This window comes from Podarcis raffonei, chromosome 4, assembly GCF_027172205.1.
Source record: "Podarcis raffonei isolate rPodRaf1 chromosome 4, rPodRaf1.pri, whole genome shotgun sequence".
Taxonomy (NCBI): domain Eukaryota; kingdom Metazoa; phylum Chordata; class Lepidosauria; order Squamata; family Lacertidae; genus Podarcis; species Podarcis raffonei.
Genome location: NC_070605.1, coordinates 67,917,866 through 67,938,039, shown reverse-complemented (window position 1 = coordinate 67,938,039; position 20,174 = coordinate 67,917,866). Strand labels below are relative to the sequence as shown.

The following is a 20,174-nucleotide window of genomic DNA, read 5'->3' as shown; positions in this document are numbered from 1 at the left end:
TCAGACTTGATCCACCTGGAGTGATCTGGGGGTTGTCAAAAGCAGCAGCCTGCCCACAAGGACAGACAAAAGAGAGAGAGAGAAAGAAAGAACAGGAATGTCTCCTTCTCCCCCATCCTGCCTGCCTGCCTGTTCAAGCCCTTCCACCAGTCAATTCAGGGTTCAGATCTGAAACGGGTTAGCCCTAGGGTTGGACTGAGCCACTCTGAGGTGCTTTGCCAGGCCCCAAATTGGATTGACATGCTCATGCACAAGCCCTAAAATAGATGCAAAACCCATTAATATGTCTGACTATACAGTTCTCTCTGCTCACCCTCTCTCACTTGCTGCATCTCTTGTGAAACAGGTCAAACAGTGACAGGAGGAAGAATGCCCATTGCACAGCTAGGCAGCTTATGGGGGCATGGCAGGTCTGCTCCCCCCCCAACCAGATTGTGATTTAAAGGCAATACCTGCAAAATCTGTGGAGAACAGTGTTCAATTTTTCTATTATTATTTTACTATTTTAATTATTTACTTACTTATGTGTGGCACTCCTTGCCTTGATGACGCTCTATCTGCAGCACCAATCACAAGAAGCTCCACCCCTTCGCTGCCATACCTTTCACTGGCTCTGCTCTACAGCCTCCTTGAAGTGAACTGAAAGCGACAGCAAGGAGGAGGAGGTCAGGGGGCTCTGTGGGGGTTGCTAGTGGCCCCCCTACAGAGGAAGGGGTCTTTGTGGGTGCCTGACAATACCAGCTCTTGATCCAGGCCCTAGTTACATACATATCTGCTTTGATTGCCTTGTAAACCAGGGTGACATTAATTGCTACAGAATTAGACTTGGATACTTTCCAAGAGACAAAGGTGGCCAAATAAGCGAGGGAGGAGGGAGGGCCAGGGCACAAAACCAATTAGACCTGATTGGCTCTGTAGGCTTGAGAGTGATGAATAATGTATATCCTCATTGCTGCATATGTGTCCATCCTCATGAAATATGTGAACTTGTCTAGCTGCAAAAACAAATGAGACTTAAAAGTAGAGCAATAACTTGCAGCGTTGTAGGATTTTTTTTGGGGGTGTGTGTGTGACTAATTGATGCAAATACGGATCGTTTGGTAATTTGTTATCTGGAAGAACAGCAGGCTGTACAATCAGCATATTATATTACCCAATGCAAATGATTCACAGGAACATGGAAGGGGTTCACATTCAGTTCTAGTGCGCCTGAACCCCCTTCAAAATACTGACACTGGAGGTGCTTTTGGACTTGCAAATCCACCAACTGTTTCTGGCAGTGTCAATAGGCAAAATAGTGGAAGCCTTTAAATAAAGCAATACCCTGGAAGAGCCTCTCTTTCAAAATCAGGATGGCTATTTAATCAACATAGGTGTGCTTTCACTTGGCTGGCTACTCCGAGCATCAAAGCCTGCATTCCTGCCCCCCTTCCACTACCATTTCATAGCTGATCAGTGTGATGTTTCAAACTTCTTTATTCCTCTGTTGATAGCAGAGATCAGATCCCTGCCATGACATCTTGTCTGTGTGTTTTGCTTTGGTAATCAGCTGTCCCCTGCAGGAGCTGCAAAGCCACATTATAATTCTGGGAAATCAGAGGATGCTTGCGACAGGTACTTTTCTTTTGAAGGCAGCCCCAAAGGATGAAACATGGATTTTGAGGTTAAACTTTAAGGAGATTTGTTGCTTTACTGCTGGGCTGTATATGTGGCAGGTGTGTAACACCCCTTGCTGTATGTTTCGTATATCAGCTGGTGGTGTGTTGTTGATAAGTTAGAGTAGTGTTTGAGCCACTGCACTGCGTGAAAGGATAAAAGCGTAATACTTCTCTTGATGATGAAAAAGCATAGCATTTATCTAGTACTTTAGAAAATTCAAAATGTACAACATTGTAGAAATCCTTAACATTAGATGCACCAAGGATGGGGGACTTGTGGCTCTCCATAAGCTGTTGAACTACAATTCCCATCATCCCCAGCCAGAATAGTTAGTGGTTGGAGTCCTGGAACATCTGGAGGGCTTTAGGTTCTCCATCCCTGCTATACATTATAGTCAGAATTATGATAACATATTGCATTCGGGGGTTGAGGTGAGGAGAATGTGCTTATTCAAGGCCACCTAACAAATTCACAGCAGAGATGACTTTTGAGTCAGTGATATCTTTGTTAACAAATCAGTCTCTTAGCAGCAACACTGGGTGTAGGGACTGGAATACATTTTAATGGCCCACTTGACACACATATGAACCTAAAGCTCCAATCCTAACCCCACTTACCTAGGAGCAAGATCCACTGGATTCTATAGGACTTACTTCTGTTCTGAGTAGACAATGGTTACAATTGCAGTGTAAGTCACACTGTGTGTGGCACATGACCTGCTACCCTAGATGTTGTAGTAACATATTCCAACCAGATAATATAATTCTTGCTGGAGATGTGCTAGAAACATAGCGGTCTTGCTTATATGGTCACAGATTAGTTTATTATCATATTTAGATACGGAAGCAATCTCCCAACCTCCCATCAGACTGGTGGGTGTCCAAGAGCAAGGTGGGTTGTGTTGATCCCCATATCCTGTAGCAGACCTGTGTGAATTATAACTCACCAAGCACATCCCACCAGCCATGTGTGGCAAATTGATCACTAGGGTCTGGGTTAATTGGACCAGATCACTTTGACACTGTTTCCACCTCTATAGTTTTGTGGCTCTGTGGTTCTATGCAAGGCTATAAGCAATGAATGAGAACCATCTGGATCAAAGCAATCACTGGAAATGAAATCAAGAACTGTGACAGAGTTTTCCTGGAGACGCATTCTGGAATCCAATATTCACTTGGTAAATTATCTTAATAGCCTGATAACAAAAGACCTCTTTGTTAGCTGCATAATCAGTCCTACTTTAGACAGCTCTTTTGTGCAGCTCCTTTCTGCTCTGATTTCCTGTCATTTGCCCCTTCTGATCTTGCATTAGGAATATTAAAACAGAGGGCTTGCTTGCCTATCAGAATTCCAATTTTGTTCCCACGTTGCACACTTTCTGTGAAGACGCCTCTCCTTGCTTAGGGCCCATGCTAATAAATAAGAGAAACAAGGTTGAATGAGAATATGCATGTTTAGAATAAGGTTGCCTAGAGTGGGATCTATGAATAAAACAAGCAAAGGTAATGACTCACATTGCGCCATTGTGTTTTGAAGTAATGGCTTCAGCTAATATGCAGTTAGGTAAAGCCCCAATAAAACTGCTCTCATGTGAGATGAAAACTAATTTGACATCCAAAACAGTGCTAGAGTCAGGTTGAGGACAGCGGCTGTATGTGCTCAGTACCCACGTAGAAGATGGAGTGTGTCCTTCACATTCATGTCCCTCACAGGCCTTTCACCAAATGATGGTGGACAAGGTGTGTAGTTCCTCTTTTCCTCTCTCTCCTTTCCACTGACCCTCCCTTGCTTACCTGGCATCCCACACAGTGGCGGCGGCAGCTCATGCTCATCATCACTTGCTCACTTCCATCACTTACAGAGAACATGGGAGTCAGAGGACGGAGCAGCACCAGGCCCTGGTGCCACCTGATTGCTTACCCTCTACCATGGTAAAGGAGTTGTGTTGGAGAATGTGTGATAGCTGCTTCCCATGCTACTCTTCCTTGTTGCCACTTGCTCCCTCACATGCCTTCTGCTGTGGTGAGGGGCAATGTGAGCGATTAAGATCCAGTGCTTCTCAAATGTGGTTCTCCAGCTGCTGTTGTTGGGCTACAACTCCCATCATCCCTAGCTAGCAGGACCAATGGCCAGGGATGATGGGAGATTTAGTCCAACAAGAACACTGGATTAAGCAAATGGTGGTGAGGAAGAGCAGGGGGCTCAGTCAGGTGCTGCTGGAAGGGCACGAGATAGTTAGCAGTGCGGAAGAGTAGAAGCATCCGTTTTCTCTTCCACCCAAGTCCCCTGGGTCCAAATCCCACCATGGAATGATGTCAACTCCACCTCCTCACCCTATGTAACAGCCTCAGCTATACACATATGAGGGAGCAGGCATTTCTGAAAACGGAAGGAGCCAGCGGTAGAAGTCACAGGCAAGGGAACCAAGTGGGGGACTGTCAGATTACTCCTGCATACAGCAGTGACAGGTGAGGCTATTGTCAGGACATGAATTGAAGTTTTTCTCTCTCTTTTTGGTGGGCCTTTACCTGCTTTGGTAGTCTGGCTGTGGTTGGCAGTGGGCCCCCTGCCACAATGTGCATATGTGGCATATGCCCAAGAATGCCAACTGCTGGTGAAAGCCTGCCAGGACTCGGTAGGGCAGCACCTTTCTTCATCTCTCAGCTTTGATCTACAACTACAAATAACATTTAGGGAGTAGGCACATACAACTTTATATTTGACACTGTAGGTATGTGATGGTGGGGGAAGGTCAGCTCATGCATCCTCAGACTGCTAGAGAAAGGCTTGGGGAGTAGTAGTCAGGCCATGTCCTCTAGGGGCAAAAATAACTACCAGCCTGATGGAAATGAGGGAAATAAAGTGGAGGTTCCTACTGGCAAGGGTTGTCAGTGTCGACTGAGGAGGGAGCAGCAGAACAAATAGATGAGAAAGAAGAATATCCAGTGAACAGCTCAGATACTTGAACAACTGTGGTTGGTTTCAAAATTCAGCGATGGTTATGGAGAGAGAAGGGGCCTGGCTCGTATGCTCTGGCACACAGAAATCTCCCCAGCATCCTACCTGGATTTTGTGTTGATGGCAGCTGGATTTGGCTGCGAACTGCAAGCCCTGGATGATGATGATTACCTTAAAAATGGAAATGCTTGGTTTCATTAGGCATCAGTGATTGAAATGATTAGCCATTGCCTTACCCTGAAAGATAACCTGAGATTTATTATTCCTGGATGTGACTTTAATGCCTTTGCAAATTGAACTGTAGTTAATACCCTTGCAGTGTTTTTGGGTTTTTTTCATTTCTAAAAGCTGGGTGGGTGAATTGATATTAATTTTAGATTCTTTTGCTCAATTACACTTTTTATCATACAGTTCAAGAAGCAGGCAAGATTCATTTTTTAAAAAATAAATAAAAAATCTCTGGCTCACTGCAGCAACACATTTCATTACCTTCAGTTCCACTATGCTTTTAGCTATATTTACTCTTGCCTCTTTGTGTAAATGGAATTCTTTTATTTCTTTCAAATATCTGGGCACTATGACTGGTGCTCCTATTACTTGGAGCTGCTATTACTTCCAGGTAAATAGGAATAAGGTTGTGGTGTAAACAGAAGAACAGCAGCACTGCACTCCTTGGCAAAAGTGCTCTAACCGATTTGCTTTTTCAGATGAAGATGCCTTTGTTTATTATGTCTTCTCAGTGAAAACATATGATCCTTGTAAGGCAGGAGTGGGAGATCTTTTTCAGCCTGAGGGCTAAATTCCCTTCTGGGCAACCTTCCGAGGGTTGTATGCCACTGGTGGGGGGTGGGGGAGCAGAGGCAAAAGTGGGTGGAACAATGAATTCAAATTTTACCTTTGTATGGTAGGCAGGAGGAAGCCAGCAGTAAATCACATTGAGCAAGTGGAGTTAACTCTTTATTAGCAAAACCAGGAACTGCACAGAAGTGTCAGGCCTAATGAGCAGAGCAACTCATCTCTGGCCCTCATTAAGCAGTTGCTAAGCTTTGTTACCTCTTCTGCTTCTGACATCTCCTCCTTCCAGTCTTCTCCCTCTGACCACGCATTGTTGTCCCACCACCAATCCCCAGGCTCTGAGCCTTCTTCCCTTAGGGGTTCCCCAGCTGGTTCCTCCCACCATCCCTCTATATCCAACCAGTCCATGACAGCTAGGTTCTGTACAGTCACCTCTTTATTCTCCATACAGGCAAGCAAGAAGCATTGTCAGAATTCAATAACATATTCCAGCCAAGCAAACAAAGCTGGAAATTGGGGGAGGCCTGGGGAGAATACCAAGGACTTGAGGTTCCTTATCCCTGTTGAACGGGATAATGCAATGTATAAGCTCACAGATGTCAGGGGAGACAGTCTTAATTAAGAATGCTAAGAGAAGTAATGCATATTGCCCCAATCCAGCAAGTGTGATCTACACACAGAAGCAGGCTTCTACAAGCATAACTCATGAAATATACATCTGGAGGCACACTATAATCTGCATAGTGATGCTTATTGGAACACCACTGAATAGGCTGGAACCATCTTTTTTAATGCATCTAGAGACATCACTTGATATGCATAACTATTAACCTGCAGCTGGAGACAGGATTGGAAAACTGCCACCCTCTGAGATGTTGTTGAACTACAACTTCCATCATTCCTGATAAGGGTGGCAGGAGTTACAGTCCAACAGCTTCTGGAAGGTCACTAGTTCCCCATCCCCTAGATTTTCATTTGAGTTTTTCAGGGTGTTTTTCCCCAGAAAAAGATTGACAAATTCTTTTGCATCATACAGGGGACAGTGTAAAGGGAGAAGAGCACCTGGATTCATTTTAATTTACTCCATTCCATCCCAGGTAAGCTGGTAGCAAAAGAAACTATTGCCTCCGCTACTTTTATTTTTCTTGCCAAAGCAGAGATGTCTCAGACCATGTTGAAAGTGACCAGGTCTCTTACAGCTTTACAAAAGAGGATTAAGCTCTGAGCCTAAGTGCAGATTTTGAAGAGTTTCCCCATTCATGAAGCCAGTCTTTCTCAGTAAGGGTGCTTACAGCTGGCACAGAATGGAGGCCATTCACAAAACTGAGATAGGAATAGCGTTGTCAGCCCATATTGCTAATGTCAATTATATGTGTTGCATTTCTCTGCCTGCCTGCAATTTGTGGGAAATAATGATGGTGGATGATATAAGCATATTAGGTGGATGATATAAGCAGTAAATCAGGTCACCAAATCACGTGGCAAATGGTTACAAAATTTCACCTGGTGCAAAAACCACACAATGTTTCACATAACACCAGAAATTATTCCCAGGCTGAAAGTGCAAGTACTACTCTCCATGTACAGTGGTCAAACACAAACAGATCCTTAAAGACTCTGGGCCAATCATCTTCTCTTCCCCACACCCATGACATGGTTGAGGTGAAACAGCTTCACCTCGGCAACAGGGAGACCATTCACAAAAGCATTTTGTGACTAGGGTTGCATTCAAAAGAACATGTTTTCAAATGGAAACACTGGAAGGGTGATGGTAAGAATGATCAGGAGCAGTAGAGAGCAGGTCTGAGCTACAAAAATTCCAAGAACAGCATAGGTCAGTTTTGATATTGGGTTGAGGGGTCTAGCCTGGGGGGGCAGGCATATATCCTATCAGTTCAGTTGATCTGGCAGAGATCTGTTGCATATCAGTGTTGAAGGCTAACTGCAGGACTGAGCTGCTAGAAAGGATAAATATTATAAAGGTCAGTGTATGTCTTGCTCTGCAGCAAAATGAGGCTCATAGTGGATGTAAGGTATGGTTCTGATGTTGCTTTAGCAACAATCAGAGACTGTGCCCTATATAATAGCAGCTGTTACCCACACTGGAAGATCTTTCTTCAGCTAAAGGGGCCCAGGCCACTCCAGTAGTCTCCTACTGCAACAGAGTGGAGGGGCCTCCAGTCTAACGAACTTTATGGACAGATTCAGATACTTGGTTCCCTTAGAAGAAGCCAGCGCTTTGACTCCAACTAATGCAATAAGGCTTCCCCCTTCTCCTCCCCTATGCACTGTCCATGCCTTCCTGGAGGGCCAGGAGCAGGGGAGATAATTTTTACTGGGCAAGTAGAAATGCTCTGGAGTGCTAAGTTGAATTTCACCCTCAGTAATGGTGTCCTCTGAGTCTGAGGATTAATTCATTGATTTGTCAGACACAGCTTGGGCAGAAGACTGTAGATTCAACACAGGTGCTTTATCCTTCCACATGTGATGAGTTTTAATTGAAATAACAGGTGAATAAATTAAAAGGGAAATCTAAATTGAATTCTGCAATATCACATGACACCTGGGATCCAACTTCAAATTGCTTTACATATTATGGTGTGCTGAATGAAGAGAGGATGGTGCCATTGTGATAGGAAAGAACTGGGCTCTTCCCTCTTCCCTAATCTGGGGCCAGCCAGAAGCCAACTTAACTTTAATAGAAATGAGAGCTTCCTCTGGGCAGCTTCAAACTGGAACACCATGTAATGATTTTCTAATGGGAAACATGTAAAGTGTCCATATCAGATTAACGGAAGGAAAAAGCCAGCTCAGAAGTAATAGGGAGTTTCAGGGTTGGGATTGGGACTGAATCTAATATTCCTCTTGACCCAAACAGGGCATTACAGATTTTAAATACTGATCTTCATGTATACAGTTTCTTGATGAGCATTTTATTTGAAGGGAAAGATGTAAAGTTGTCTTTTGTTTTGTTTTTTAAATTTAAAACGAGCCATAGAAAATGTCCCCTTTCACTCTGGCATCCCGCTATGTCTTTCTTGAATCCTCATATGTAAAAAGTGGCAATAAAACTGGAGTACCTCCTTTGCTTGTGGAATGTCATGCTCAGTATGTAATGAGACATTTAAAAATCTGGCTGACATCTTCATCAGCCGTAGGAGGGGCTGGTTTGCTTGACATTACATTCCAAATTTCTACAGCAGAGCCAGAACGAGAGAGAGAGCGAGAGACCACATCTTATTGAGTTACAAATACACAGGCACTCTGTCCACTTTACCTCTTAATTAAATGTACTTTGGAAACAGAAAGTTCTGTTGTAGAAGATTCAAATAAAGAGGCTCTTCAGTAAGCAGACTTTCTGGTGAGAGTTAAAATCACAGCCAGCTGAATAATGTCAAGGATCCTGCATATTTCCAGGAGACAATGCAAAAGGTGGCCTCTTCCACCATTCAAAAATAAGAGGCTATTCCTTCTCCAAGGTTGCTTTTTCTCTTGCAAATAGGGCCCCTTTCCAACTCTTGAGGTAAAAAGATGTGATTTCGCTCCACGCCCCTCCATTCTTACCTATCCCTCCTTTCTCAAGCAAGCAAGGTGCAAAGATATGCCTTGTTTCCACAGAAGACGAGGCGAGAGTGGGTGGCTTCCATAATCGAAGCCCCTCTGGGAGGTTATGCTGTCCTCTGAGGCGCTTGTGGGGTTTCTTCACTGAGATCCTGGGGGTCTTTGGGGTTCCCCCCCCACCTCACCACTTCTTCCCATTTCAGAGTCAGGAACTGCCGTGTTGAGAAAGGCAGGCAAACCGAGTTGCCACAGCTCTCTCGCCACCCCTGGGAAGCCGGGGCTCTCCTTCTATGCTACCCTACATACAGTCTGGCAGCAGTAACTCTCATGAAGTGGCAGGAGTGTAAATAATGGATATTTATGAGGCACCATGGTGGGTTTCTGACTTCTCCCCACGCTGCCTTTTCCCCACCCAAAGTGCCTCTTCTGTCTCTCCCCCTCCCCTTCCTGCGCCTTCCCCTTGGTATCCCTCCCGCCCCACGGAGCTGTATAACAGCAGATTTGGCCACGTCTTTCCTCAGATTTCTTCGGCCCCATTCTCTCTCTCCTGCGTTTATGGGAGGAAGCTGGGACCCAAAACAGACGATGGGACGGGAGAGTTAAGCGCCTGTTCCTGGAGGAAGAAACGTCTCTGAACTCCAGTCACGTTTGATGGAGCCAGAAGCATGCGCACAAGCTGAGCGTGGAGCTGTCCAAGTGCTGAAATTTATAGTCCGTGTGTAAGATCAGGGCTCCTTCCCTCATTCCGGCACAGGAGGGAGCGTAGCATTTTCCCTCCAGCTCCACACCAATCACCCCCTCTCGATATTTACAACTTGCCGATAAGGAAGAGGGAGGGAAGGAGAGAGGCAAACAGCTTCTTCCCCCATTTTTAACGACGATTCAGACAAATGCCGATGTGCAAGCCCAAGGGAAATAAGAGCAGATCTGGAAGACAGACCAGCGTGGCAGCAGCGCTATTCCCCTTGGCATGGTGCTAAGGTAGAGAAGGATTTGATTTTTCTGAGCGGGGTTCAGGATTTGGGTGAAAGCATCCTAGAGAACTGCCCCTTCAGATGCTTCGTATCTTTTGTGCTGGCTGTTTCGGATGTGCCTGGGCTTAACCTAACCATGATTCCGAGGACTGGTACTTTTGATTTTTTGCCGTCTCCAATGTATAGAAACGCAGGTCTTCTCTTTCTGATTTTAAAGAAATTTAAATTATTGTTGGATTTGGGGATTTAGAGAAGACCTAGTACTTTCTGAGAGCCTCCCTCCCCTTTGATTGACTCTGGAACCGTTTCTGGGATATTTTTCCACACTCAACGCAGAAAACAGGAGGAATGAACCGACAGCTAGTGAACATTTTGACAGCCTTGTTTGCCTTTTTCTTAGAAACACACCACTTCAGGTAGGTGAAATCAGTTCCAAAAGCCTCTATTAAACCTGTAGGAATTTAGGACAACACAGGAGGAGTACTCCATAAACTTGACATATTTTAGCTGTGTTGATAAATATTTCATTTTAAATTTATGCAGACTACAGACAAGTTTCCATTTGAAAATAGCTGTTGCTTGGTAACATACTTTTTAAAAATCCAAACAAGTTTGGGCAAGTGAACCCTTTTTGTTAGAGAAAAAAAATGTTTTATGGGCAATGAAACTGGAAACATTTCCTCATGTACCGGTAATTGAAATCTACCTTCTTCAATATTATTGGAATTTCTCAACTAGTCCCTTTTTTTCCTGTATAGGATAGTAAAATCTGTTTTTTGGGATGGGCTTATTTTTGTCTGAGGAAATATACTCAAGTGTATTTAGTTAATCTCTAATGCACTTTAATCTCCCTGTTGTGTTAATCATAAAGGGTGGCAGAGGAGAGTTTCCATATCCTTGAAATGCATGCTTACCTGCAAAGTAGCAGTGCTGTTCTGTATTAGTGACTGTGAGTAAAAATGGAAGACTGGAGCTATTCTGGATTAATTAACATGGGGTAAAAAAAATGATATGAATTCATGTATGTGGTGCTAAAGAGACAGACAATTGCTTGCGGAAGAAACCTCAAAAAGAAGTCATTATCCCAGCAGATTTTGATCACTTCAAGAAACATCTGTTTAACATTTAACATGCCTAGATCATATTGTTTCAACTAAACACCCTGTATGTTCAGCAGAAGGAAAAGGTGGATAGTTAAATGGACAAATCAGGTTTTTAGATGAGTTTCATTATGTGATTATTTCCAAAGGGATAATGTATTTGTCAATGTAACTGACAGCTGATGCACTTCAGTGAAACTGTTGGTGCTAATTAAAGGCTATTCCAAATAACAATGGTGTAATTGATCATTATCCAATTTTACAATTACATATTTTGTCTACTTATCAGCCTATCCCAATTTCTCTACATACCAATTTCAAAAAGTGTTGTCATGTCCTGCTTAGCAATACTATTTGTTTATTTATTAAATTTACATTCCGCCCTTCCTTCCAAAGGAAACCAGGTATGTGATGTTACGAGAGTTGATGAGGTAACATGTTACTGCTTCATAGTGTAGGGATCAGGAATAGTTATTGACTTCAGTGTCCAATAACCCGGAATGCATATTTGTGCGGTCACTATATAAATAAAGGGTGATATCCAAAATTAGTCATACTCAGAGTAAACCCACTGAAATCAATGGACTTAAGTTTATTGATTTCAGTGCATCCACCCTGAGTGTGACTAATGTTGGATACCACCCATTGTATTTCTTTTTCATTTCTCTGCTCTCTCTTCACATTTAATCAATTTTTAGCACTTACTTTAAGATAACACTAGAACACAGCCTATTGTAAAAGTCCCTTTGAGAGGATTACTTCTGATCCCTATTAGATGGTTTATTCAAACATACATCAATTAAAGTACACATTTTAGACACAAAGGAATATATTAAAATGTGTGGGAGAGTTATTATGATGGAATTCATTTCCTTGTGGATCAAATTTGTTCATTTCAAGTACTTCTTGTTCTTTATCTTAAGGGGGAATGCTTAGCATGTTACATGAAGAAAGCTATGAAGGCATGAGAGCACAATTAACACCAAATAGGATATAAATTGATATGAATGCTGCAGGAAGAGGCCATTCTCCTTGCTTGATGTGGGCTGATTGAAAATTAAAAACCTCACATCTCAACATTTCCCGGAGGAAATAAATAGAATTGGTGAAGAACCGAGTCATTTAATTAATGCCTATTAAGATTGTAGAGTTTCTGTGCTTGTGTAATGTTCTGTACACTAACACAGCCAAGGTTTCTAACTCCTCTGTGATAAGTTTTGCCAGTTTTTCTAACTATGAACCCAAAGTAAGGCAGATGCGTATTTATGATTGTTGTTGTTTAGACGTGTCCGACTCTTCTTGACCCCATGGACCAGAGCATGCCAGGCACTCCTGTCTTTCAATGCCTCCCGCAGTTTGGTCAATAGCCATATGCCTTCAGCAATACTTATAAAATTCTTCAATGATGTCTAAGTAAAAGCCAATATTGAACAATAAAATCTCAGTCTTCGACATTTTTTGCCTGATTCTTGAAGAGTTGTGACGCTGTTGGCTCTTCCATATTTGAGAATGATATGTAATACTTCATTAATATCATCAACATATTGTTGCATTCTTTTCAAATTGGCAATAGATTTCTCTCGTGAAATTATGTGAATTCAATCAAAGAATAATGGCTAATGGTAGTTAACTATTTGTTTAGGACAACTTTCTGTAAAGAACATGATTCCAGATCTGGGAAAACCCCTTCACAGGCACTGTCTCCTTCAGATTTCTTGGACAAACTGATGGGACGGACATCAGGTTATGATGCACGAATAAGGCCAAATTTCAAAGGTAAGTTCTTTCTAAGTCCATTAAAAATTAATTGGGAGTCTGTAAAATACCAATTATGATATTTACATGTGCACTAGTTTAGGCCTTTATGAAGCTCTGTTCTCACAAGCATATTAATCACTCAGTAATTAAAATGTGCTTTGCGTATATGAGTGATCCATCACAGATCCAGCACCATAAACACCATCCAGCACCATAAACAGAACTTAATATTTTGGAAACACAAATGCTTTTTAGTAGAGTGTATTCACTTGTAGGCATCAAGGCCTAGTTCTCTCTCTCACACACACACACTTGACTTCATCCAGCTGATCATTGTACACTAGATGACTGGGGTGTGAACTTGAGTGAAGACAATTTATTTGAGGTGATGTTGCGCAAAATGAAAGCCCCAACTGTGGTGTTAGATCTGTTATGTCCCATTCATTGCTAGACATTGCGCTTCTCAAGTGATGAACATGCATGTCTGAATCAGCTTGAAGCGTTGAGGAATCACGTGATGCATATGCATGTGTAAAGTGGCCCAAGTAATTACTCTGATTTTAGGAATGTGGTTCTTTACTGGTTTCAACACAATTCTAAAAGTGGAGTTGAATTACCTCCATATGGAAACAGGGTAGAGAATTAGGTTTTTTTTATTATATTCAACTTATGTTCAACAGACGTACTCATTTTATCCATAAACAGGATATTATATTGAACATAAGTTGAATATAATAAAAAACACCTATCCCATTGATTTATAAACAAACACAGCAATCTGTATATACATGTCCATGATACTAGGCCTATGCCATTTACGTAACTTCCTTATTTCAGGTTGATCTGCTGAAGTCTATTTGGACTGTCAAATCCACTCTGAGATAAGTGAGCTGGTGATTAAAGAAACAGAAGGTTTAGTTATTAGCAAGTAAGACAGTGCACATGAAATACTTGGAGAGAGGGTACCCTCACCTTGGTGCACAGAAATGTTATCTTGTCCAATTCTAATTTAGATCTGAGCTATTGTAGACATGATGTGTTTAAAATAAATCTGTTTCAGCCTCTGCTGTTCAGTGGACAATACAAAGGATGAGATTTCCAGAGTGGTATATAGACAAAATAATTGGGTTGTGTGGGGAAAACAAGTGTTTCTGCTACTTTTGTCATTTGCCTTCCAGATGTTATTGGACTACTGCTCCCATCAGCCTCAGCCAACATGGCCAGTGGTTGGGGATGATGGGAACTGAAGTCCAACAACAGCTGAAGGGCATCACATTGTCTGCTACATAGCAGTCAAGAGGTGGCACATTTGAGCACATAACCTATAGAAGACTGCATTTGCAAATATATCAGACTGCCACATTTTACAAGAAGCTGTGAGCTGAAGGTGTTGCTATCATTTGAAAAGAGGTTACAAAATGCACTTCTTTGCTTCTCACTTCTACTCCCTCCTAGAGCACCCTGAATCCATTTTTTTCTGGAATCTTTAGTGTCTTCTGCTTCCTTTGCTTTCTAGCTGTTAAATCTTTGCAGGAGTATAATGAAACAGTGAAGTAAAAGTTGCAGAGGATAGGTATAAGCACGTGTGTCTGTGGTAGGATTGCCGTATTTCAAAAAGTAAAATTCCTGACACTCGCAAAGTTGTGATTTTAAGATGCTTTTTCCATCGTGTTGCCATACATCTGGATGGTTTTCCCTGACATTTTGCCAATTCGGCAAAATTCCTCCCTGACACTGTTTTTACACCCGGAAACCAGGACATGTCAGGAACTTTCCTGATTTATGGCAAGCCTAGTCTGTGGAAGATGCAATAATGCTAAAGGAAGGGCCACATTCTTCACACTACACAATGGGAATAGGGCCAAAGGTGGATGCAGAGAAGACCCTTCCTGTTGCTTAGAACACAGGATCCCTTTTGGCTTATAAGATCCAGGCTTAGGAAGCTGGCAGTAAACTATTTTTTAATTAATGAAACTTATGAACTGCTTGATTGTAAAACAAAACAAAAACACACACCACAAAGTAGTTTACAACAATATAAAATAATGCACAAAGTGTTGTTGATAAAAAACAGTTAAAAGCAGGTATTCAAATATTCAAAGTCTAATTAAAAAAAATCAGTAGCAAATAAAATAAAACACATATAACGTCTACATGTCTAGCTGGGCTTGCCTCAACAAAAAATGTTTTAAGCTAGCACCAAAAAAGGTGCAGCAAAAATGCTTACCTGATATCTATTGGCAGGGAGTTCTAAAGTATAGGTGCTGCCACACTGAAAGGTTGATTTCTTACAAGTGCAAAGCAAGTATCTTGTGGGACCTGTAACAGTGCCAGATACGCAGACTGAAATGGTTGCACAGGCATATATTAGGTAAGACGATCTGGCAAATAAACTGACCCCAAGCTGTTAAGGGCTTTGTATACTAATAGCCTGGTACTTGGCCTTGGCCTTCTCCACTAATTACTTACAGCTTCCAGGTCAAGCACAAGGGAAGCCCCTAATGATTGTCTTACAGTAATCCAACTTGCACACTTGCTCTTGAGAAGTTCCCAAATCCATATTAGAATAATTTCACAAATAGTATGCAAGCTTTTGAGTTCTCCATATTCTGTCTTTAGGCAAGATGGTAAACAGGGTAGAGGGCAGATTAAAAAAAAAAACCTCCAAAAAAACCTTTTGCTGATGGTGAAGGAATGGCAGCTGCATCTGGCCTTCAGGTGGAATAGGGGAGGAGTTAGCAGGCATTCAGATGAAGGTGCAGATTTCAGGATGCACTGAGGTCCTGCAGGGAACAAGAAGCATAACAACTGCTGATTCTCCCATCCCTGAAACCCCAAGAAGGAAAGAAGGAAAGGCTGTTACTTCCATCCTTAGGCAAAGCACCCAGGCTCCTTGATGGGTGGAAAAAGAGAACCAAGAGACACTACACGATCTTTATGTTACTAAAGGTAGATGTAAATTTTAGACCATGTACCAGTTGATGTGCTAGACACACTGTGTTGTGATGTGCAGATTGACCTAGTGAAGGTTCCTAATATGGCTACCTTTCTGTGTTACTTTTTTTGTATGACTTGTTCGTGAGAACTTTCAAGCAAAGGCCTGAATTTATATACCCTCCTTCAAAACTTTCCATATTTACACCCCATTGATGCAATACATATCTATTAAATATTGATGAAGATGAAGCCATTTAGAACTCATGGTAAAAAGTTGGGTTTTGGACACGTTTTCTTTGTTAACAGAAGGGAGGCCATTTTTTGTTAATTGTACACAGTTAAATTTTGCTCTAGAGCAGGGGTTGTCAACCTGGTCCCTATGGCCCACTAGTGGGCGTTTCAGGAGTCTAGGTGGGCAGTAGGGGGGTTCTACAGCACAAGCTGAATCTTCCTTCCATCAAGCACTGGTGGGCGGTAAGGAAATTTTACCATCCAGAAAGATGCATTAGTGGGCAGTAGGTATAAAAAGGTTGACTACCCCTGCTCTAGACAATGGCACTTTCATAGTATGAAAACGAGGGAAGGATTCTTTGCTTCATGAAATACAGCCCTTATTTGGAATATAAAATAGATGTCAAATGGGCTTGATTCAATGAACCCAGTGAGTTAGCAAAAGCTAGCAAAAGGATTCCTGCACATGCAACAGGACTCCCCCCCCCCCTTCTCCTCCTGTGCACCTCTATGCTTCCCTCAAATCTACTCTGGAGGGTTGGGAGAACCCTCCCAATAGTGTGTGGGGAGAAGAGATTGTTCTGTCTGCCACATGCTTGCACTGATGAAACAATCATATTAGTGTGATGTTGCATTCCACCTAGTATCTTATAACGAGATGCAGCACACATACACCATTTGAATGACAATGCCCATCAACTTTGGGGGGGTGGCCCCCTCAAATATTTTAGGGGGGCTGAAGGGACCTCAACCTCATATGTATGAGGTGCATTCATATAACACTTCACAGATCACTTCCAAAACTTGCATGCTCCTCCATGCTCTTAACTGGATAAGATAAATATATTGCTTTCTTTCTGTTTTCATTCCCTGACACCAGTATGGCAAAGAGTTGCCAGTGCTTGGAAGGCAAGTGATTGTAAAAGTGTCACTGACAGCAGCCTCACCCAGTTTATAAGTTTTTGACCACAACTTCAAGACATATAGAGGGCACCAAGCTGGTTTTGGAAGACATTGGGTTGGGTTGATTTAAAGAGTCTGGTATCGTGGCGACGCGGCAGAGCACATCTGAGCCTTTTACACTGTGGAGCATTTTTGAGCTTTCCTGTGCCAGTAACTTCCAATGCAATCTGCGCAGTCTAACAGGTGTACATTAGCATTTAAAACGCTTAATTACTGGCTAATGAGGGAATGCTACAATACAATAAAATGGCATATTTGAATCAGAAATATTCTCGAGCATTTTAAGCATGAGAAACAACCTTTCAAAAAGAAGAAAATAATTCAGATACAATTAATATGTGCCAGCAGGTAGAATAATTATACGAAAAAAGGAAACTCACCTTTCAACACTCTCATTGTATCTGATTCATACTACCAACCATTTAGTAATGCTACTTTCTATGCCAAATCTAACATGGTCTTGTAAGTGGCTTGGAGACCTTTTCCTTGTGTAACAAGCAAATAATAAGTTCAAGTCGTCATCTTCAGTGGCAGTGGGAAGCTGTTTTAAACAGCCCTCTAAAATATAACTACCCACACCCCTCAGATATGTTATGTATAAATGATCCTATGGGAAACTTTTGGTCCAGATGTTTCTGAACTACAATTCTCATGGCCAATGGCCAGGGGTGACAGGAGTTGTAGTTCAGCAATATCTGAAGGGCCAAACTTCCCTTCATCCCTACTATAAACAAAGGATTCCCAGAACTCACACCAGTTTAGGAGCCTCACAAACATCTGTTGAATCTTGCCCCTTTAACATGTGACTCACATAGCTGGACTTCCAACTGATTTCATCTGGTGATTGCTCCCATCATATATCACTTCTACTTGACTTACTATTATCTCATTTAGCAGGTTTTAGTAACTTCTATCCAAACTGTGTCCTGCCAACCTAGCAGTTCGAAAGCACATCAAAGTGCAAGTAGATAAATAGGTACCGCTCCGGCGGGAAGGTAAACGGCGTTCCCGTGTGCTGCTCTGGTTCGCCAGAAGCGGCTTAGTCATGCTGGCCACATGACCCGGAAGCTGTACGCTGGCTCCCTCGGCCAATAAAGCGAGATGAGCACCGCAACCCCAGAGTCTGCCACGACTGGACCTAATGGTCAGGAGTCCCTTTACCTTTACCTTTATCCAAACTGCAGCCTGGACAATAGAGCCAATCTCTCATACTTCTCTTTTAGAGTACGGCTGCATGCAGTTATTCCCCCCTCTACTTTATTTGGGAAACTTTGCATATGGGGAAAAGAGTGATTGTATTTTGAAGGATTATATCTACAGCCTTAAGGACCACAAGCTCCTCATTTATAAAATGAAAGAGGAAATTTTTCTTCAACAGATCTAACAAATTCATTGATTACCTACTTAGCTCCATTCCCTTTGGTGACCATGCAAGATGTTTACATGTCTTTTCTCTCTGTCCTCAACAAAGAAGCACCTGCCCACATTTTTTGGCACATGATGCTTCTTCCCAGTGCTCCACACGATATATATGCTGGCATGTCATTTTGCCACGAATAAGGCCGTCTTATTGTGATTACAATTTTTACACACTATTCACTTTATTTCAGCTAGTTATGCAACACTTAAGTTTCCAAGCTGTGTACAATAGGATTACAAAAAGCATACAGTAGGTACAATTAATTAAAATTAATAATAATACTGTAATTAAAAAAAAAACACCTACTGGCAAACCAACCTGTGTTCCAAATTGGTAGAAGGACATGATAAAAAAATATGAAGTACATAAATGTCATAACACAGATGGACTAGGCACCATACAAAACAAACACATTTGTTCTTTTCTAGGATGGCTTAAACATCCAGATGTGCTTGAGGTCTCTTTTTCAATTGGGAATGATTTCTCAGCTTCAGTTACCCAGGGGTAAAAACAGCAAACTCCTTTGGGACTTCCATAATGAGGCATCAGAAAATACTCTTCTTTACTGCTCATTTTTAAAAAATATCTAATGAGGGGCCTCTGCTCTGCAATTGCTCTGGGGTGAATCTCAGGTTTGTACTTTGCATACTTCACTAGGGCTGTATAATAAATAAAGATGCATAAAGTCAATCATGTTGTTCAAATCATAAACATGACAATTCCTGAGCAGACACTGTCACATTTATCTTAGTTTGCCCCATTCCATGCCCCCAGCTCCTATTCTAATAGTGCTCCTATTCTGCAAAGCTGGATTCATAGAGATGAGTTTCTAGTAAGACTGGGGGATAAAGTGGGAACGGCAACAAAATGTTGCAGTGTTTTTCCATCTCCTTTGTAGGAGTGTTTCTGTCCATTGTTTTGAGCTTCCTTTGCCCTTCTTACAATGAGGAAAGAGCTCAGGCAGGGCATTTTGCCACCACCTTCACACTCACCACACCTTCACACTGCAGAACACCTTAGTGTCTAGATTATGGAAAGGAATGGTCTCATTCTGCTTTTGGACAGAACTCACTCTGAGCATGGTGTCTAGTACTGGGCAGCATAGTTAAAGATTGATATGGACAAACTGGATCATGGTCTGCTGAAGAGTGAGAAAGATTGTGAGAGGCCTGGAGGCCAAGTCCTAGGAGGAATGGTTGAAGAAGCTGGGCATGGAATTAGCCTGGAGAAGAGATTATTAAGTGATGATATGATATCCTCCTTCAAATATTTGAAAGGTTGTCATATAGTTGGTTGGAGCAAATCTAGTTTCTGTTGCTCCAGAGAGGAGGATCCAAACCAATGGGTTCATATTATAGAGGGGGGCAACTTAAAGAGGAATAATTTTGTGAGCTGTTCAACAGTGGAAGAAGGTAGACTCTTTTTCACTAGAGATGTTTTATGAGAGCTGGCCACATATCTGGGATATTGGCCCAGATCTGGGATGCTGGATTTTCTAGGAGAGGCTAGACTCAATGATACTGGAGATCCCCTCTATCTCTGTGCTTCTATGGGTACTGAAATGAATTACAGTGGCACAATTACTGGGAGAGGCAGCCTTTTTGAAGTTGTGTGCCCTTACATCAGTAACTGGATTGACCAGTGAGCAGAAAACAGAGGCAATGGACCATCATCTTATCCTATTCATAGCTTAGTGAGGCCAAACCTGCTTCCCCGATAAACATATGGCCAGGCAGCCTGTGTCAGGGCTTATGGTACATTATGTGTGTTTCCAGAGTTCTCCCCTTCTTACTGAAGCTACCTGTGCAGAGGTTAGAC

At 42.2% G+C, this 20,174-nt stretch overlaps 1 protein-coding gene across 13 annotated transcripts in view; it reads left to right on the top strand.

Annotated features, from left to right (window-relative positions):
- The first annotated feature begins 9,444 nt into the window (after positions 1-9,444).
- The window catches only part of GLRA2 (glycine receptor alpha 2), a 120,443-nt gene continuing 109,713 nt past the window's right edge, over positions 9,445-20,174 (top strand). For 2 of the 13 annotated variants that reach the window (XM_053387196.1, XM_053387200.1), the window contains exons 1-2: positions 9,448-10,363; positions 12,690-12,823. In XM_053387196.1, the coding sequence (XP_053243171.1) occupies positions 10,296-10,363; positions 12,690-12,823 (202 nt within the window). In that variant the 5' untranslated portion in view covers positions 9,448-10,295. Of the gene's footprint in view, positions 10,364-12,689; positions 12,824-20,174 lie in introns of those variants that run through there. The other 11 variants (XM_053387194.1, XM_053387195.1, XM_053387204.1 and 8 more) reach the window with 9 other exon arrangements.